The following is a 16092-nucleotide window of genomic DNA, read 5'->3' on the forward strand; positions in this document are numbered from 1 at the left end:
ACAATGTCATAATTTGACAACTAGGTAAAATTAATGACATAACTTTCACCTGCGTCAACAATTCCAGCACTCATGAACCATCCTCTGTATAACATTTGTCCTGCAAAATGTATGCAACATATAATCCGGGTACGGCTTCGTCGCTATCAGCAACAGCTTCATCAGCACCTACACGTGCCATGTTGGAGTCGAAGTTTAGTTGTCAGCTAACAAAAAACTTTTTATTATCAACTGCTTCCTAAGTTTTGGGTCCAGTCCACTCCCATATCACTCTACCATTTAATATTGGGCAACCAGTTGCTCTTTTGCCAAGCTTATTAACTTTCCAAGTTGGGTTCCTCTTTGCTTGTGTCCTAAGAAAGTTAGTTTTCTTCGCATAGTTGTGGTGGAGTTCTCTATCTATCATTACCCACTACAGCACAGCAAGCATGGGCAGGAGATAATTATCTCCCCGGAGAAAGGATAAAAATGTATCTTCTCCCACTGTTTTATCAACTCTCGGAGCACTGGCGCACAAGTGGAAATAGTATCAAACAATATATGTGTAATAGTAAACGGGAGTAAACTACTCCTATTTCATGTACCCGTGCTTTAGCAGGTGGACACGTACACGACAAAAATTATATCCCTTGTCAGGGGATATAATTTTTGTCTCCTGCCTGTGTTAGCCCAGTACTTTAGTTTTTGGTGTGAAGTTTCAGGTGATCTTTAGCATCCTGCTGTATAACCACATTTGAACACTTGCAGTAACTTTTTTGAGAATTCATGATTCTTAACCATATAGGAGAGAGTGGACCGATTGTAATTTTATAATTTTTATTAGTGTTTTTACCTACACTTGGAGGAATTATCAATTTTATAAATTGAAAGAGGATATAAAGGCCTTTTACTTCAGTCTTATAGCGATTTATTGACGGCCGATCGGCGCAGTTTGCAGCGACCCTGCTTTCTGAGTCCAAGGCCGTGGGTTCCATTCCCACTACTGGAAAATGTTTGTGTGATGAGCATGAATGTTTTTCAGTTTATATTCTAAGTATTTATGTATATTATTCATCAGTCATCTTAGTACCCATAACACAGGCTACGCTTACTTTGGGGCTGGATGGCGATGTGTCTATTGTCGTAGTATATTTATTTATTTCCAAAAAAAAAAATGTCATCTCTTGCTTCAAACGTGTCTCATTGTTATACGGACCTTTGAAAACGTAGATCGAAACTGCAACATTTCCTACTAGATGAAGCAACAGTCCCTATAAGACTGATTTAAAAAGGAATATACTAATTTCAGCATTGATGGTAGGAGAGACGTAGCGTTGGAAAAAGCGCTCAGGCCGCGATTGCCAGAGAGTCGCAGGTTCAAATCCTGTTGGTTCCGAAAAAATTTTATATCCTTTTTAAATTTATAAAAATGGACCGATCGTAGATAGCATTTTAAAGCCACGGATCAAGCTGCAATTCAGAGCTGAAGAGAGTTTTGCTCATATTTGTACAACAAAACCTTCGCTTAAAACAAAGTGACAGCTGCATCGTTGTCAATCCATTACCACCCACTATGTGTCCACGAATCTCTCAGAATGAGAAAGGTTCGAGCTGTAGTGCAGTAACAGCGTAAGACAGTAAGAAAAATATAGAAACGTACAAAGTGGGCGAGAGCTCATTGCTTTTAGCGACAAGCTATTTGACGCCCGTGCCACTTGCTACCAGAAGCCACAGCGCAAGTTAAGCTTACACAACACTACACTAGTCACTTTTTACACATCACAATTTTTTGGTCACACTTTGGTCACACTTCAGTCACATGACGGTCACAGCACAGGCGTGGCCATGTTGAATTTGTAAATGTTAGCGCCCACTTCCTCCATATTGTCCCGGTTCTCGTAGGGTGTGCACACTCTTATTTTCCTCTCGCGATTGTCCGTGTACATTTCTATCACGCCCCATTGGCGTAAGAGTCGAAGGCAATTCCGTATGGCGTCCGTTGATACTGCTTCGCCTGTGAGACAAATATGCATACATACAATAACTTTATTGCATCAAAACACAAATATTAGATAGATATTAAAGATCACTACGGTGGCCACCGACTTAGCCTTTTTTTTTAAATATGTATATTTACATATTTGTTGTTGCTATCTTTTTTTTGGGTAACCAGGCATTTTGCGTCTAAAAGCCTCTAAACTCACCGTAAAGCATTTTGTTCTGTGCAAAACTCTCCAGTAGCGAATCGAGTGCGGCGCCCACCACCTCCTTTTGCGTGGCGTTGCGGACACAGTGGCACGTCGCCGCATAACCTTCCAACAGCGGGCGGATCGTTTGCACTAACCTTCGGCTGGAAACAAGAAAATATTTCTATACAGGGAAAGGAAAAAAAGCGTTTATTGCCTCCCACAGCGTGAGCATGGTCACAAGTTAACAGATAATATACGTGTAATATTAAACGGGGGTCAAATTCTCGTGTTGCCGTGCTTTGGTAGGTGGACAAGTAAGTTTTATCCCTTGTAAGCGGATATTGATAGCGACTAAGACACCAAAAGGTATCTTGGCGCCGTCTGAGTCTCAATACAAGACTGAAGAGTATCACTAATAAACCCCTATTGCCCCCTGACTCGCCGAATGTCGTCCGATCCGATAGTCGTATCGGCCGTGTCCTAACAATAGCCGTGCAGTGGTAGTTTTTTTTAATCCACTACAAATTAGCCCTTGACTGCAATCTCACCTGGCGGTAAGTGATGATGCAGTCTATGATGGTAGCGGGCTAACCAGTTAGGGAGTACGGTAGTCATACCCGTAATCGTTTGCTACGCGATATCGCACCGGAACACTAAATCGCTTAGCGGCACGTCTTTGTCGATAGGGTAACTAGCCACGACCAAAGCCTCCCACAAGAATAGACCAAACTAATGAAATTATATATTTCCAGATTGCCCCTGCCGGTAATCGAACCCGGAACCTCCTACTTAGATTCACAGCGCTCACCGCTGCGCCAGGGAGGTCGTCAATTGTGCAGTTTACTAGGCTACACAAAATTGCAAATTCATTCAAGGGCAATTGTATATTATTTTATAACAAATTACCAAATGAAATCTTTGAGATGTCTCTCAATAAGTTCAAAGTTTATATAAAACGTAAGCTTACAGAAAAATCCTATTATAACATTAAGGATTATTTAAACGATAAAAAAGCTTGGGTGTGAATTGCTCTAGCTTCATAGCTTAATTTAAATTTACTGGAAGATGGTGATAACAAAAAAATAAATTTACCCGACTAAGTTTGTTGTGGGCTCTTCTTAGACCAGGGCGCGTTTGGAACCCTCGTAGCTTTAGATTTAAGTTGGCGAACGAAGTTATCACCATCCCGTTACAATTATGTAAACAATTATGTATGAACGCTTCATAAGTGCCTGTGATAGGCCTACATGAATAAAGAAATTTTGAATTTGAATTTGAATTTGATATGATATATTTTGATATGATGTAAGGCATACCCGAGTGTCGGTGAGGACGTCCTGCGCGAGGAGTTCGTCCAACGCCTCTTGCAGCCGCTCCTCTATCCTGGTGCAGGGTGCGCAGAGGATGAAATCCTGGCTAAGGATCTCGCTGAGCTTTAGGGCTGCCTCCATCTGCTCCGAGTGAGGCACGGTATCCTCGTCTATCCTCGGGAATCGAACCCGGGACCTCCTAGGCTCCTACTTAGATTAGCAGCCCTCACCATTGTACGTACCGTTCCGCCAGGGCTTCCGGGCTCTTGGACAGCTTGTATTTGATGAGGCGCGTGGGGTCCGGCCGGTATCCGTCGTCGTCGTCGTCCTCGTCGTCAAAGTTATTCGCGAAACGACGCGACCAGCGCTGCTCTTCCAAGGCGTCCGGAGACTGGAATACATTAATTGTTCATTATTACCAGTGCAGTATTAACCGCGTAGCAAGAGTAGCAATTGCTACGGGCCCCCCATATTTAATACCACTCATCTCTGCCTGACTGACTGACTGGCAGACACTTACACGCACACTCAAACGCAAACGCACTCGCACACTTACACTTACACGCACACTTACACACACACTTACATGAACACTTATACGCACACGCACACGCACATCTACAAGCAGACGCACACTTACACGCACACGCACACACTCTTACACGCACACTTACGCGCACACACACACGCGTACGCACACACGCGCACGCACACAGACATCGCCTACAGTAATTTACTAAACTATTAATTACCCACAAAATTGTAACCTATAGATAGCAAATACGTATTGCATTTAAGATACATATTGAGTATAGAATTGTATTTTTACCACTTTATACTTAAGAACCCTTAGCAGATCAAGGGCTCTCTTAAAGAATTTGCTACGGGCCTCGCGCTTGGTTGATCAGGCACTGATTTTTACAGACACTTTAATATAAGTATACTCAATGGCGTGCGTACAGGGTGTGTAATAAGCGGATAAATAATATGAAATGAAAAAAAAATCTTCAGTACAAGTTAAATAAAAAACTTAGGGATAGGCATTGTGAGAGTTATAAAAAGCCTACCCTCAAGTATTTATAACTCATACTGGGGATTTTCTTCATCTTATATCATCTGCATAGCCTGTGCATACGCTCTATGCACGCCACTGAGTATACTGGGATATTTTGACGGTTGATGGGCGCATTGGGCAGAGACCCCGCTTTCCGACTCGAAGGCTGCAGGTTCGATTCCCAGCATTCGGCTTAAAGGTTGACACAGGATCGATACTGTTATTCCGGAATAAAGAACAATTACAATCAATTCAATGCTGCCAGCATCTTAGGAACTGTGCCTCGCTGCGGTGGTTTCGAGGACGTTTTAGATTTTATTTAGTTTTTAAATAGTTTAATTTAGGTTATAGTTATGTATTAATAAAAATTATATGTAATAAAAAAAAAAATTACAATCTTGAGATATATAAGTAAGCCAGAGAATACAGATAAAGTCTGTGATTTCACTAGGATTCCCTGTGTCGTGGAAATAACTTCCTTCCATGTTGAATACAATAAAGATAAATAAAGGTAGAATAATAAAACCAAAAATTAGGAAAAAAAAATATCTTGACAACTATCATGCCTGATGTAAAGCAATGGTGCGGTCATGCCTATCCACTCTTGCCTTGAAGGCATTCAAGTTGATGAATCGGACACCGAAATCGAAAGAGCGTTCCAAACTTTAGCGGTACGTATTAGAAACGTAGACGAAAATAGCTTCGTGCGGGTTGTCTGTACGGCTAGCATGGCCAGGAGACAATTATCTCCCCTGGAGAAAGGATAAAAAATTTATTTTCTCCCCCACCTTTATCAACTCTCAGTGGAAATAATATCCAAATAATATATGTGTAATAATAAACTGGAGTACACTTCTCCTATAACTTGTTCCCGTGATGATGCAGTCTAAGATGGTATAGGGGTTACCTGTTAGGGAGTACGGTAGTCATACCCCTAATCGGTTGCTACGCGACATCGCACCGGCACACTGATTTAGTGTTAGCTTAGCGGCAAGTCTTTGTCGGTAGGTAGGTAACTAGCCGCGGCCGATGCCACCCACCAGACCAGACCTGAGATATTGTGATATGATGTAAGGCATACCCGAGTGTCGGTGAGGACGTCCTGCGCGAGGAGTTCGTCCAACGCCTCTTGCAGCCGCTCCTCTATCCTGGTGCAGGGTGCGCAGAGGATGAACTCCTGGCTGAGGATCTCGCTGAGTTGCAGGGCTGCCTCCATCAGCTCCGAGTGGCGCACGGTATCCTCGTCTGCGTTCTGTTTGCACACTATGCTTTCCAACGCCGTCGCTGTAATGTGCATTGAACATTAAAATAAATAATTAAAACAAATAAATATACTACGACAATACACACATCGCCATCTAGCCCCAAAGTAAGCGTAGCTTGTGTTATGGGTACTATTTGTTATCGCTCTTGTCGGTTTAATCCTAAAACTGCCTGGCAGAGATCGCTTTTAAGCGATAAGGCCGCCTTTTGTATTCTACTCCAGTCTTTGTGTTCCCTCTATACGTCCTTTATATTCCTAACTGTGTATTGATGAACAAATAAAGAGTTCAAATAAAATAATAAATATTATTCAGTTACCATGGTAACTAAAATAAAAAGTCTTCTATCTCATTCTCTCGCTGACTGAATCCTTTACATTTAAGTGTTTGTTTGGTTACCGTGTCGCATTTTCGTTTCATAGAGTTTAAAAAGTTAGAAGTTTCACATTATAAATAATTTTCCGACGCCATTTTCCTTCTCACCTACAATAGCAGGCGCGGCGTAGTGTGCGACCAACGCGTTGGCATAATACGAGAGTTCCAACGCCGCTGGCACGGATGCGTGCGCTCGTACAGTCCTGTTGGCGCCACTGCCTTCCACCCGTACGAGGGAAGTGCCCAGCATTTCCAACTGTAATACATAAAAATAAGTATATAGTATATCCGAGCTCGCAAAGACATGGTCCAAATACAGGGTACGGGTCTCCTCCCACAATGAGGGCTAATCCCTTATTAAGGTTGTAGTCCACCACGCTGGCCCAGAGCGGATTGGTGGACCCAATCCACACACCTTTAATAGACCAGAATGAATAATCGTTAAGTCAACTTATCAATTATTCAATATATTATGGTTTTCCGCAAAGTAACGTCTGCTTCTATCCAATAGTTACAAACGTAAATTTACCGTAATTTTAACGCACAGTAATAGAGGTATTTCGCGGTGAGCGCTGTGCTTCCTGATAAATGAGCGATCCCGGATTCGATTTCCGTCAGGGGAATTATAAGTAACCAAATTGGTAATTTATAATTTCTGAATTATTTCTGTTAAGGTCTGGTTGGGGGTTTCGATCGGGGCCAGTTACCACTCTACCGACAAAGACGTGCCGCTAAGCTATTTAGCGTTCCGACACGCTGCCGTGTAGAAACCATAGTGTACCTCTAAAATCAATAAAACTAATGTATAAAATAACTTTTAAGCTTAAGTTTATGTATTCACAATTTTTTTCGTAGCATTTTCTAATAATATCTTTAATTTTTTTAACTTTTGACTTACAGCTCTTTTGATCACAAGATGGTCTTCGCCCATGTACCCTAGGTCGCGCCCGGCCATTTTTAGGGCTTTCCCGCGCGAAGAAACACTAGACTGTAATTGAGATAGGCTGCACCCGCGGCGTTGCTCGGTTAGTAACACGTACGATACTACGTTCGTGCACATCAAGGCAGTCGATTGGGCTGCGTCTGTAAACAAAATAAATCCATACAATCTTTAGTATTTTTGTTCTTGAAATTTAAGTGCTAAAAGTATTGTGGAGAATCCTTCTGTCCAAATTGACAGGTCGTTGTTACCATAGATTATAAAGCAAAGCTACAGCAGACAAGGTTTTTGCCTCGACAATCACCTTCTGATCAATGCTGACATCTGCTCCGAAGATTCTATTTGTTACCATAGAGTATAGAGCATGCGTGCCATAAACAAGATGTCTGCCGATGGCCTCCACCATCATCTTCTGGTCGGTGCTGACATCAGCTCCGAAAAAACTGTTTTGACTGCGGTTGTACAGAATCTGCCCGTCCAATTTGTTACCATAAAGTATAGAGCACACGTACTATAGACAAGATGTCTGCCGATGGCCTAAATCATCCTTTTCTGGTCGGTGCTGACATCCGCTCCGAACAAACTGCTGTGACTGTGGTTGTACAGGATCTGTCCGTCCTATTTGTTACCATAGAGTATAGAGCACACATACCATAGACAAGATGTCTGCCGATGGCCTCCACCATCATTTTCTGGTCGGTGCTGACATCCGCTCCGAACAAACTGCTGTGACTGTGGTTGTACAGGATCTGTCTGTCCAGGTTGACAGCTAGGTTGTTGTTAGGAGGTGTCAAAGGCCTCTCGATCGGCGCCTTCAAGTAGTTGTACTTTTGGAATGAGGTCACTAGCTCCTGTAAAACGAATTCAAATTTTAAATTTCAAATTTTTTTATTCACGTAGAAATGATATAGTAGTCACTATGAAGCGTTCACAGGAACTTATAAAGCGTTCATACATATAATATGTTTTCATAATTGTAAGGGGATGGTGATAACTTCGTTTGCCAACTTAAACCGAAAGCTACGAGGGTTCCAAACGCGCCCTTGTCTAAGAAGAGCCCACAACAAACTTAGCCGCGTGATTTTTTTTTTTTTGGTATCACCATCTCACAGTAAATTTATATTTATCTATGAAGTTAGAGCGATTCTCATCCAAGCTTTTTTATAGTTACAGTAATCCTTAACGTTATAATAGGAGTTTTCTGTAAGCTTACGTTTTATATAAACTTTGAACTAATTGAGTTCCGAAACGTTTATTGTGTCTCAATTATTCAAGGTGTTAAGAGCTGCTTAATGCGGTTGAAAAACTTAAACTCATGTAATATATGTTTACAGCTTCATAAAAAGTATTTCTGATGTAATGGATGCTCGTTTCACACGATTAAGTTAAAATTTTCTCTATAGAAAAAAATTAAATGAATTCTTGTCAGGCAGTTATGTTTTTCCATTTTTTGTAGGGATTTCGAGTTTAATAAAAAAAAAACACCTAAATTTTTTTTTATCGGTTAAGTTTCCTTTAAGGAGTTCCCTTAACATTAAGCACCAGTACATTTGTATCTTTAGATGGCATCTATAGTCGTTAGTCATCATCTAATAATTGCTGAAACGTTATTCTTCTGTAAGCATTACCTAAATTATTAGGAATCCGATTTAGGAGTGCCCTAGATTTAGTAAAAACGGGCATAAGTATCGTTTGCGGTATTCGTTAGTCACTTACCTTTAAAAATATTAAAAATTGGTCTGATTACATTGAACCGATGACCTCAGAGACTATTGGCCGCAGCCCACCTCCGAAACCTAAGCTATCAGTATATTATGACGGCCGGTTGGCGCAGTGGGCCAGGGGTTCGTTTCCCACAACTGGAAAATGTTTACATGGATGTTTTTCAGTGTCTGGGTGTTTATGTGTATATTAAAAGTACTATTTATGTGTATAATATTCATAAAAATATTCATCAGCTTTCCTATTACCCATAACACAAGCTACGCTTTCTTTTGGGCTAGATGGCGATGTATGTATGGTCGTAGTATATATATAAATGTATATTATGTTCCAAAAACAATTTTTTGTTTAAAAATAGTACTAGCGGACCCGCGCGACTTTGTCCGCGAATGAGTCGACTTAAAAAAATAGTCGTATGTCCAATATAAAGGAATCCTAGCTAGATCGATTTATCGCCCCCGAAACCACCTGTATAATAAATAGATATATATATATATATATATTATATATTATATATATATATATATATTATATATATATATATATATATATTAATTAATTAATTAATTAAAAATTCACGATTTTTTTCACGAAATTTATTATATATATATATATATCAATAAATATAAATATATATATATATATATATATCAATTTATATATATATATAAAAAGGGATAGAATGGCATTTTCTAAAAATGTATCCTAGCTAGATCGATTTATCGCCCCCGAAACCACCTGTATAATAAATTTCGTGAAAATCGTTGGAGCCGATTCCGAGATTTCAATTATATATATACAAGAATTGCTCGTTTAAAGATATAAGATAATAATAAGATACAACTATTTCGTGTCTACCTTCAGCGATATGGGCTGGTTGAAGTCCACTCTTATACTGCCGTGGTTGGTGTTCAAAGTCCTCCATATCCCCCTGAGGGCCGACCAGAAGGTCTCCATTTGTTTGGGCATGCCCAGCTGCTCGCGCACGAAGTTGCCGTCCACCAGGCGATCGTAGTTCAGCGTCACGGGCACCAAAAGCGCGTCGTCGATAGTGCCGTCGTTGTACGCGTCCATTATCACGGAGAGTATTCCCGCTGTAAAATTTTCATCATCATCATCATCATAAACACATAACCAGGCCACAGGACACGAGACCCCTCCCAGAATGAGAAGGGTTAAAGCTCGTAGCTCGCTGGCCAAGTGCGGAACGGTAGACACCTTCGAGAACATTATGGAGAACTCTCAGGCATGCAGGTTGCCTCATGATGAATTTCACCGTTAAAGCTTGACGGCCGATTGGCGCAGTTTGCAGCGACCCTGCTTTCTGAGCCCAAGGCCGTCGGTTCGATTCCCATTACTGGAAAATGTTTGTGTGATGAACATGAATGTTTTTCAGTGTCCTGGATGTTAATTGTTTTTGTGCTATAGAGGTTATAATATGTGTTCAATTTTGCCCAAATTGTTGTTGCAGATAGAGGACAGAACTCCTCAGCGGACAGCAGCAAACCCCTCATTTAATCCTTAGCGATACTGAATAATTTTTTTTAGAACTACAACTAAATTTAATGCCTAATTAATAATCAAAAAAAAAAATCAAACGCAGACGAAGTCAGTCGCAACAGCTAGTACAGCAAATATTTATTTAAAAATAAAAAACCAGATCTTACAGTTAAGTTTCTGCGCTAACTTTGTGTTCTACTAAGGAAACATACCTTCAATAGCTCCTTCGTGAATAAGCATGCAATAAGTCAGAATATTAAAACTTTTCCATAAATTGTGAAATTTTGCTTTTTTGTATGTAAAAGTAGTATAATCTTAACTTAATATTAATTTTTCCCTAAGTGTCTACAAGAACAATACTTCCTTTTACAATCCCATCGTTCGCATGTGCCGCCTTTATAATGATTTAGTATCAAGTAATCATAATATTGACATTTTTAACAAAAGGATAAATATTTTTAAAAATCAAATTATTAAGCACTATACCACATAATCTTTAGGGAAATAATATATATATTATTATTTAAGTGTTTCTTTTTTGTTTCAACTTTAATTTTATCTTTACTTTCTGTTTAATTTAATTCCAAGTTGTGTACACATACTTTGGGTTGTAGCTTAGAACAAAACTTGTTATTACTTATATTTAGATCTACTTTTAGTTATTACCTGTTTTGTGTACCTAATTACAATAAACAATAAACAATATCTCTTAGTATAAAGGTCTTTAAGTGTAGGTTTTATACAGGTTTAAATAGAAAATACCAAAAAGCTCTGGGCCTGTAGTTGATTACATTAAAACGAACAACATTTGTTCTACGACTTTTTTCACTCGATAGTTTCACAAATATATATACTCTACTCGTTACTTCTCTGTGATGTAACATCGGCGCCAGCGCGAACCACGTGTCGACCACGTTGTCGAATCACATGTACTTGGTTAGTGTAATGTCACTTTAAAGAAATATAATCTTTTTAACAAAATCGCTTAAACCGAATTTGTGCTACTCTCACAGACGCTGCACTAGGTCCATAAGCATCGCAAACTTTTTCGCGGCTTGCGTTGCATTTTCACCTTTTTTATAGTAAAATTTTAAAATGTATCCAATTTCTTCATTAGATTCACTCAACTTCGCAGTACGAAAAACAAAGAAAAATCACACATTTTCCTAATTTGAATTAAGAATTATTTTCTTTAAAATTTAAACATTTTAATGTTACCAAAACCAGCCAGATACAAATAGTATAGCCAAAGATATTTTATTACAAGTTAATACATACTATAATGCAAAAATACTTTTTCCCGAACCTTTATTTCTCCTTTAATCATCTGTACCCAAATTCACAATAAAGAAATTTGAAAATGACAGTAGTAAGCTCTCTTTTACCAGTTTTATCAACAACCTTTTTTTGACATAACCTGGAATCCCTTACCTTTTGGTAACTGCGGTTTCCCGGTTCTAGTGCGACCTCCTTCGATGAAGAACTCCAGGTTATTATTGGCGGCCAAACTGTTCAGGATGTATGCTCTGCAATGAAACGTCAACATCATCGTAATGATTGAGCCATTAGCCAGCCTACACAGCACTGGTCTTCACACAGATTGTGATGCGTTTAAGACGTAGTCCACCATTTTGCAGCAATAAGGCTGCCTTTGTAAACATTCAATTTTTATTTATTTACTACTTTATTCTAAGTGTATGTAACCAATAAATTATCATCTATCATAATATCAACTGATTTATGATAGTGTTAATTTTTGTGACGTCAACGGCTGGACATAGGTCTATTGTAAGGGGGGTTCCGAATATCGAGGTCTTGCGCTTCCTCCGACTCGTTTGATGTTATCTGTTCACTTCGGCGGGGTCCACCAACGCTACGTTTACCGGTGCGAGATCGCCATACCAGCATTTTGGGATCCGATCGTCCATCGGTTCTCCGAGCTACGTGGCCCGCCCAATAAATAAATATACTGCGACAATACACACATCGCCATCTAGCCCCAAAGTAAGCGTAGCTTGTGTTATGGTTACTAAGATGCCTGATGAATATTTTTATGAATAATATACATAAATACTTATAATATAAATATAAACACCCAGACACCGAAAAACATCCATGGGCATCACACAAATATTTTCCAGTTGTGGGAATCATCATCATCATATCAACCGATAGACGTCCACTGCTGGACATAGGTCTTGTGTGGGGAGTTCCAAATTCCACGGTTCTGTGCCGCTTGGATCCAGCGGCTACCTGCGACGCGCTTGATGTCGTCTGTCCACCTCGTGGGGGGTCGACCAATTTTGCGATTACAAGTGCGGGGCTACAAATTCGTTATTGATACAAATTAAATATTTACCTAAGAGCAGATTTGTAAATTGGATCTCCATGATATTCGGAGCCGTCGACTCTGCGCCTGATGAAGAAAGCGCCGCAACCACGCAAGAACCATCTGCAACAGGAACGCTCAAAATCATAAGTCAATGAAGTTTACGGAACTTATCAATGGGTAATAAAAATCTAATAGTACCGCAAAAAGGTTCGTAACATAGTTTCTTGTTCCGAGCCCATTTAATACCTGCTGAACTTATTTTTCTTATTAGAAAATTTGTAAGAATTTTTGAAACGACACGTCTGTCTGTTTGCTGTGACTCTACGACCGCTTCGGAGCAGATTTTTATACTTAGCTAAATACAGACATATTCTGTAGCTACGCAGCAAATACTAGTAATATTATTCGATAAACGATTTTCGCGCCAGCCTAATTGTATACTCTCTGGAACCGTTTGTTGGTCTGCTCTTTGGTTTGGCCGATACCAAACCGAACGCTCACGCCTTCTTTGTCAAATAAAAGTGGTATAATATGCAGTTCAAATTAATTTTCACTCACAAATTTCTGAATTTATTATAGGTAAAAACCTATTTGTACCGCGTGTTACGGCCGGTACACGGCCGGTAGTACTTGCAATCCACTGCCTCACTACTACACGGTCACGAGACGTGCTTCACGAGACTTCTTGATTTTAATAGATAAAAATACTACACCGCGTAATAGAATCACTTTGGCTGTTGGACAACAAAGTTTCTTGTTCCCTGCCTGTTTATTACCCGCTGAATTTATTAACACAAACTTTTCTGCATTTGTGTCCTTAAACTCAGTTGACAGTAGCTCTTCAAAAAGGGTCCTACAAGAGGCTGAGGGATGTTTTTATGAGGGACCTGTAAATGCTAATCAAATAACAATTTGCCTAGATAACTAAATCTTTGCCATAAATCAAGTCATCAATTGCTTAGTGGGAGGCGTGTTGAAAGGACAAACGATCAAACAAACACTCTTACGAATTTACAATATTAAGTAAGGATGTAACTTACCCAAAGAACGGTATCCTCATGTTGTCACCAGCGGCGACCAGAGGCGGTCGCAACCCGGTGAGGTACAACGTGAACGTCACCAGGATGTAGTCGAAATGCGAGCGGTGCAGGGGCACGAACACTAGTGGCAGGCCGGCGGCTTTTGCCCTCCGCAGTCGCTCGACGCACGCCGCGCGCGTGCCGCAACCTCCTCCAGCAATGCGACGCACCGCTTTGTGGCATACCCAAGCGACCAATCTAGAATAAAGGCATTAACAGTTAGTTTTACTTGTTGTTCAAAAAACAGACTTTAAGAGACGCTGCTTGCACCATTTAAAGAACTGTGCTGGCAAGAGCGACAAAATTGAAGACAAGAGAGTTTAGAATACGCATGGGCATGGCCGACGATCTATTAGCACTTTCATTCGTGGCTTCGCGGTGGTGTTAGTTCCTGTTTAGAGATGGCTCAAGCGAGACGCTGCTGGCTGTGGTGGTTCATTTCATGAACTGAGCTTTCTAGAGATAAAGTGATAAAAATATCAATTTTATTTTAGTTACCTTTTTACATGGGTGTTGGCTTTCATAGCCACCACGTGGGTGGTATTAGTGCCTGTTTAGGTGTGGCTGGAGTGAGATGCTGCTGGCACCATTTTATGAACCGAACTGGCGTGTCGGGCGGCACAGACAAAAGTATTTCGTTCATGTTAGTTACCTTAGTACATGCGTGGACATGGCCGAGGATATATTGGCCAGTACTTTCATAGCCCGCGCCTCAATGCGTCGCCTCGCTGTGGTGAATGTGTCCTGCCCACGGTGCGAGCCATTGGCAGTCTTCTTCAATTCCTCTTGAGTCGTATCTTGTATCGCGCGTTGGAAACGTTCGTCTTTCACCACCTAGAATACGGCTGATATTGTGAAATAGAAAATTAGCATGGCTTTCATTGGACTTTTAGCGATTTGGGACCTTTGGAGCTTCTTTTTTTTAATTTAAGTAACGCGATGTGAACTTAAAACTACTGCGCAATTTAAAGAGAGAAAGAAGCTTCTTTCACAAGTGTGAGTCAATGCCGAGAACGAATTGAAAAGTGTAAAAAAGTACATTTGAAATGAAAGCCCCCCATAAAAGCGAATAGGACCAAATATAATAAAAAACTTTTCTTACTAGCTTTTAACACGCTTACTTTTGATTGAGTTTCATGTAACGAACTTTCTAATTAATGTTGAATCACCTACAAACTTCTTAATATAAGTAAGAAAAATCTAATTTTGCAGATTGAGAACCGGTGACACTATAATATTTTCGTTACAGCGTGTTTTACTCTTTTTTGTATTCGTTTAGCTAGTTTTGTTCTATAGTATATATATAGTCAACATTTTTAATATTATTTTATATAAAATTTAAGTATATGTTTCTTTTTTTTTTGAATTTATTCTAAAATGTATGTTTTTGTTCGCGGCGCTAGATTCGTCAAGTTTATGTCACAGCCTGATGGATCTTACAGCTTATACTCTCACGTCTCTCTTAATCGTTTTTTCCTGTTCTAACTGACAATCTAGTTTTTTATTCGCAAGTTGTAGCAGTCTCTAAGTGGGTTTACAATATTACATTTATATGTTTTTTCATTTTGTGTTTCGTTTAATTAGAGTTATTGTGACCTGTTGAGTGTCCATTAAATAAATAAATAAAATAAATAAAAATAATTTAAAAAAATTAACTTAAAACACATATTTCCCCATAAACAAATAATAGATAATAGTAATACTACTTATATATAAATTACCACCACCATATTATCACAATATCATTAACTTATTAGATAAAACATGCTATCCTTGATTATCACATAACAATACATTTTTTTTTTAAATAACAATGAGAGATGATCGCGAGCTCTGTTCGCGGCCTTACGAGTCCCTTTTTGAGTACTTATTTGAGACGAATCACTATGAAAATGTGAATAGTAGTTCGCCTAAAATTAACATTTACATTCCGTTAAAACAAAATAATTCCTTATGTGTGAACACGCACGTCCGGTTTCCGGTTTCCGCCCGATCCGATGATGTAGAAACATGCCGTTGCGGCTTTGCCAATAACAAATAAATATAAATAAATAGCCTACATGATTCCACTGTTGGACTCAAAGCCTCAAACCCCCAATTAGAGGGTTGCCCATAATCACCACGCTGGGTAAACAGGTTGGTTATCGCAGTAAATGGTAGTAGTAGCACAAAAGACTTTGCTGGCCTTGTCCGTTATATTCCCTTAGTCGCCTCGTACGACAACCACAGGAAGAACCACCATACGGTTACGGAATCCCGAGAAAAGTTAGAATTTAGAAATATGTTATTTTTTTTCGATTTCCGAGTAAAGAAGGTTCTAGGCATCCGATAGTGGTATAAAAGCAGGTGC

The 16092-nt window shown here is 39.6% G+C and overlaps 1 protein-coding gene across 5 annotated transcripts in view; it reads right to left on the reverse strand.

Annotated features, from left to right (window-relative positions):
* Positions 1–1173: 1173 nt before the first annotated feature.
* LOC120634183 (glycerol-3-phosphate acyltransferase 1, mitochondrial) overlaps positions 1174–16092 on the reverse strand; it is an 88059-nt gene continuing 73140 nt past the window's right edge. For 4 of the 5 annotated variants that reach the window (XM_039904622.1, XM_039904618.1, XM_039904619.1 and 1 more), the window contains 12 exons: positions 14395–14576; positions 13704–13940; positions 12691–12783; positions 11763–11857; positions 9690–9925; positions 7762–7960; positions 7068–7252; positions 6278–6425; positions 5614–5816; positions 3721–3869; positions 2184–2329; positions 1806–1993 (listed from right to left, as the gene is read on the reverse strand). In XM_039904622.1, coding sequence (XP_039760556.1) covers positions 1806–1993; positions 2184–2329; positions 3721–3869; positions 5614–5816; positions 6278–6425; positions 7068–7252; positions 7762–7960; positions 9690–9925; positions 11763–11857; positions 12691–12783; positions 13704–13940; positions 14395–14576 — 2061 coding nt within the window. Of the gene's footprint in view, positions 1994–2183; positions 2330–3720; positions 3870–5613; positions 5817–6277; positions 6426–7067; positions 7253–7761; positions 7961–9689; positions 9926–11762; positions 11858–12690; positions 12784–13703; positions 13941–14394; positions 14577–16092 lie in introns of all 5 variants that reach the window. The other variant, XM_039904623.1, reaches the window with a different exon arrangement.

This window comes from Pararge aegeria, chromosome 23, assembly GCF_905163445.1.
Source record: "Pararge aegeria chromosome 23, ilParAegt1.1, whole genome shotgun sequence".
Lineage (NCBI taxonomy): Eukaryota > Metazoa > Arthropoda > Insecta > Lepidoptera > Nymphalidae > Pararge > Pararge aegeria.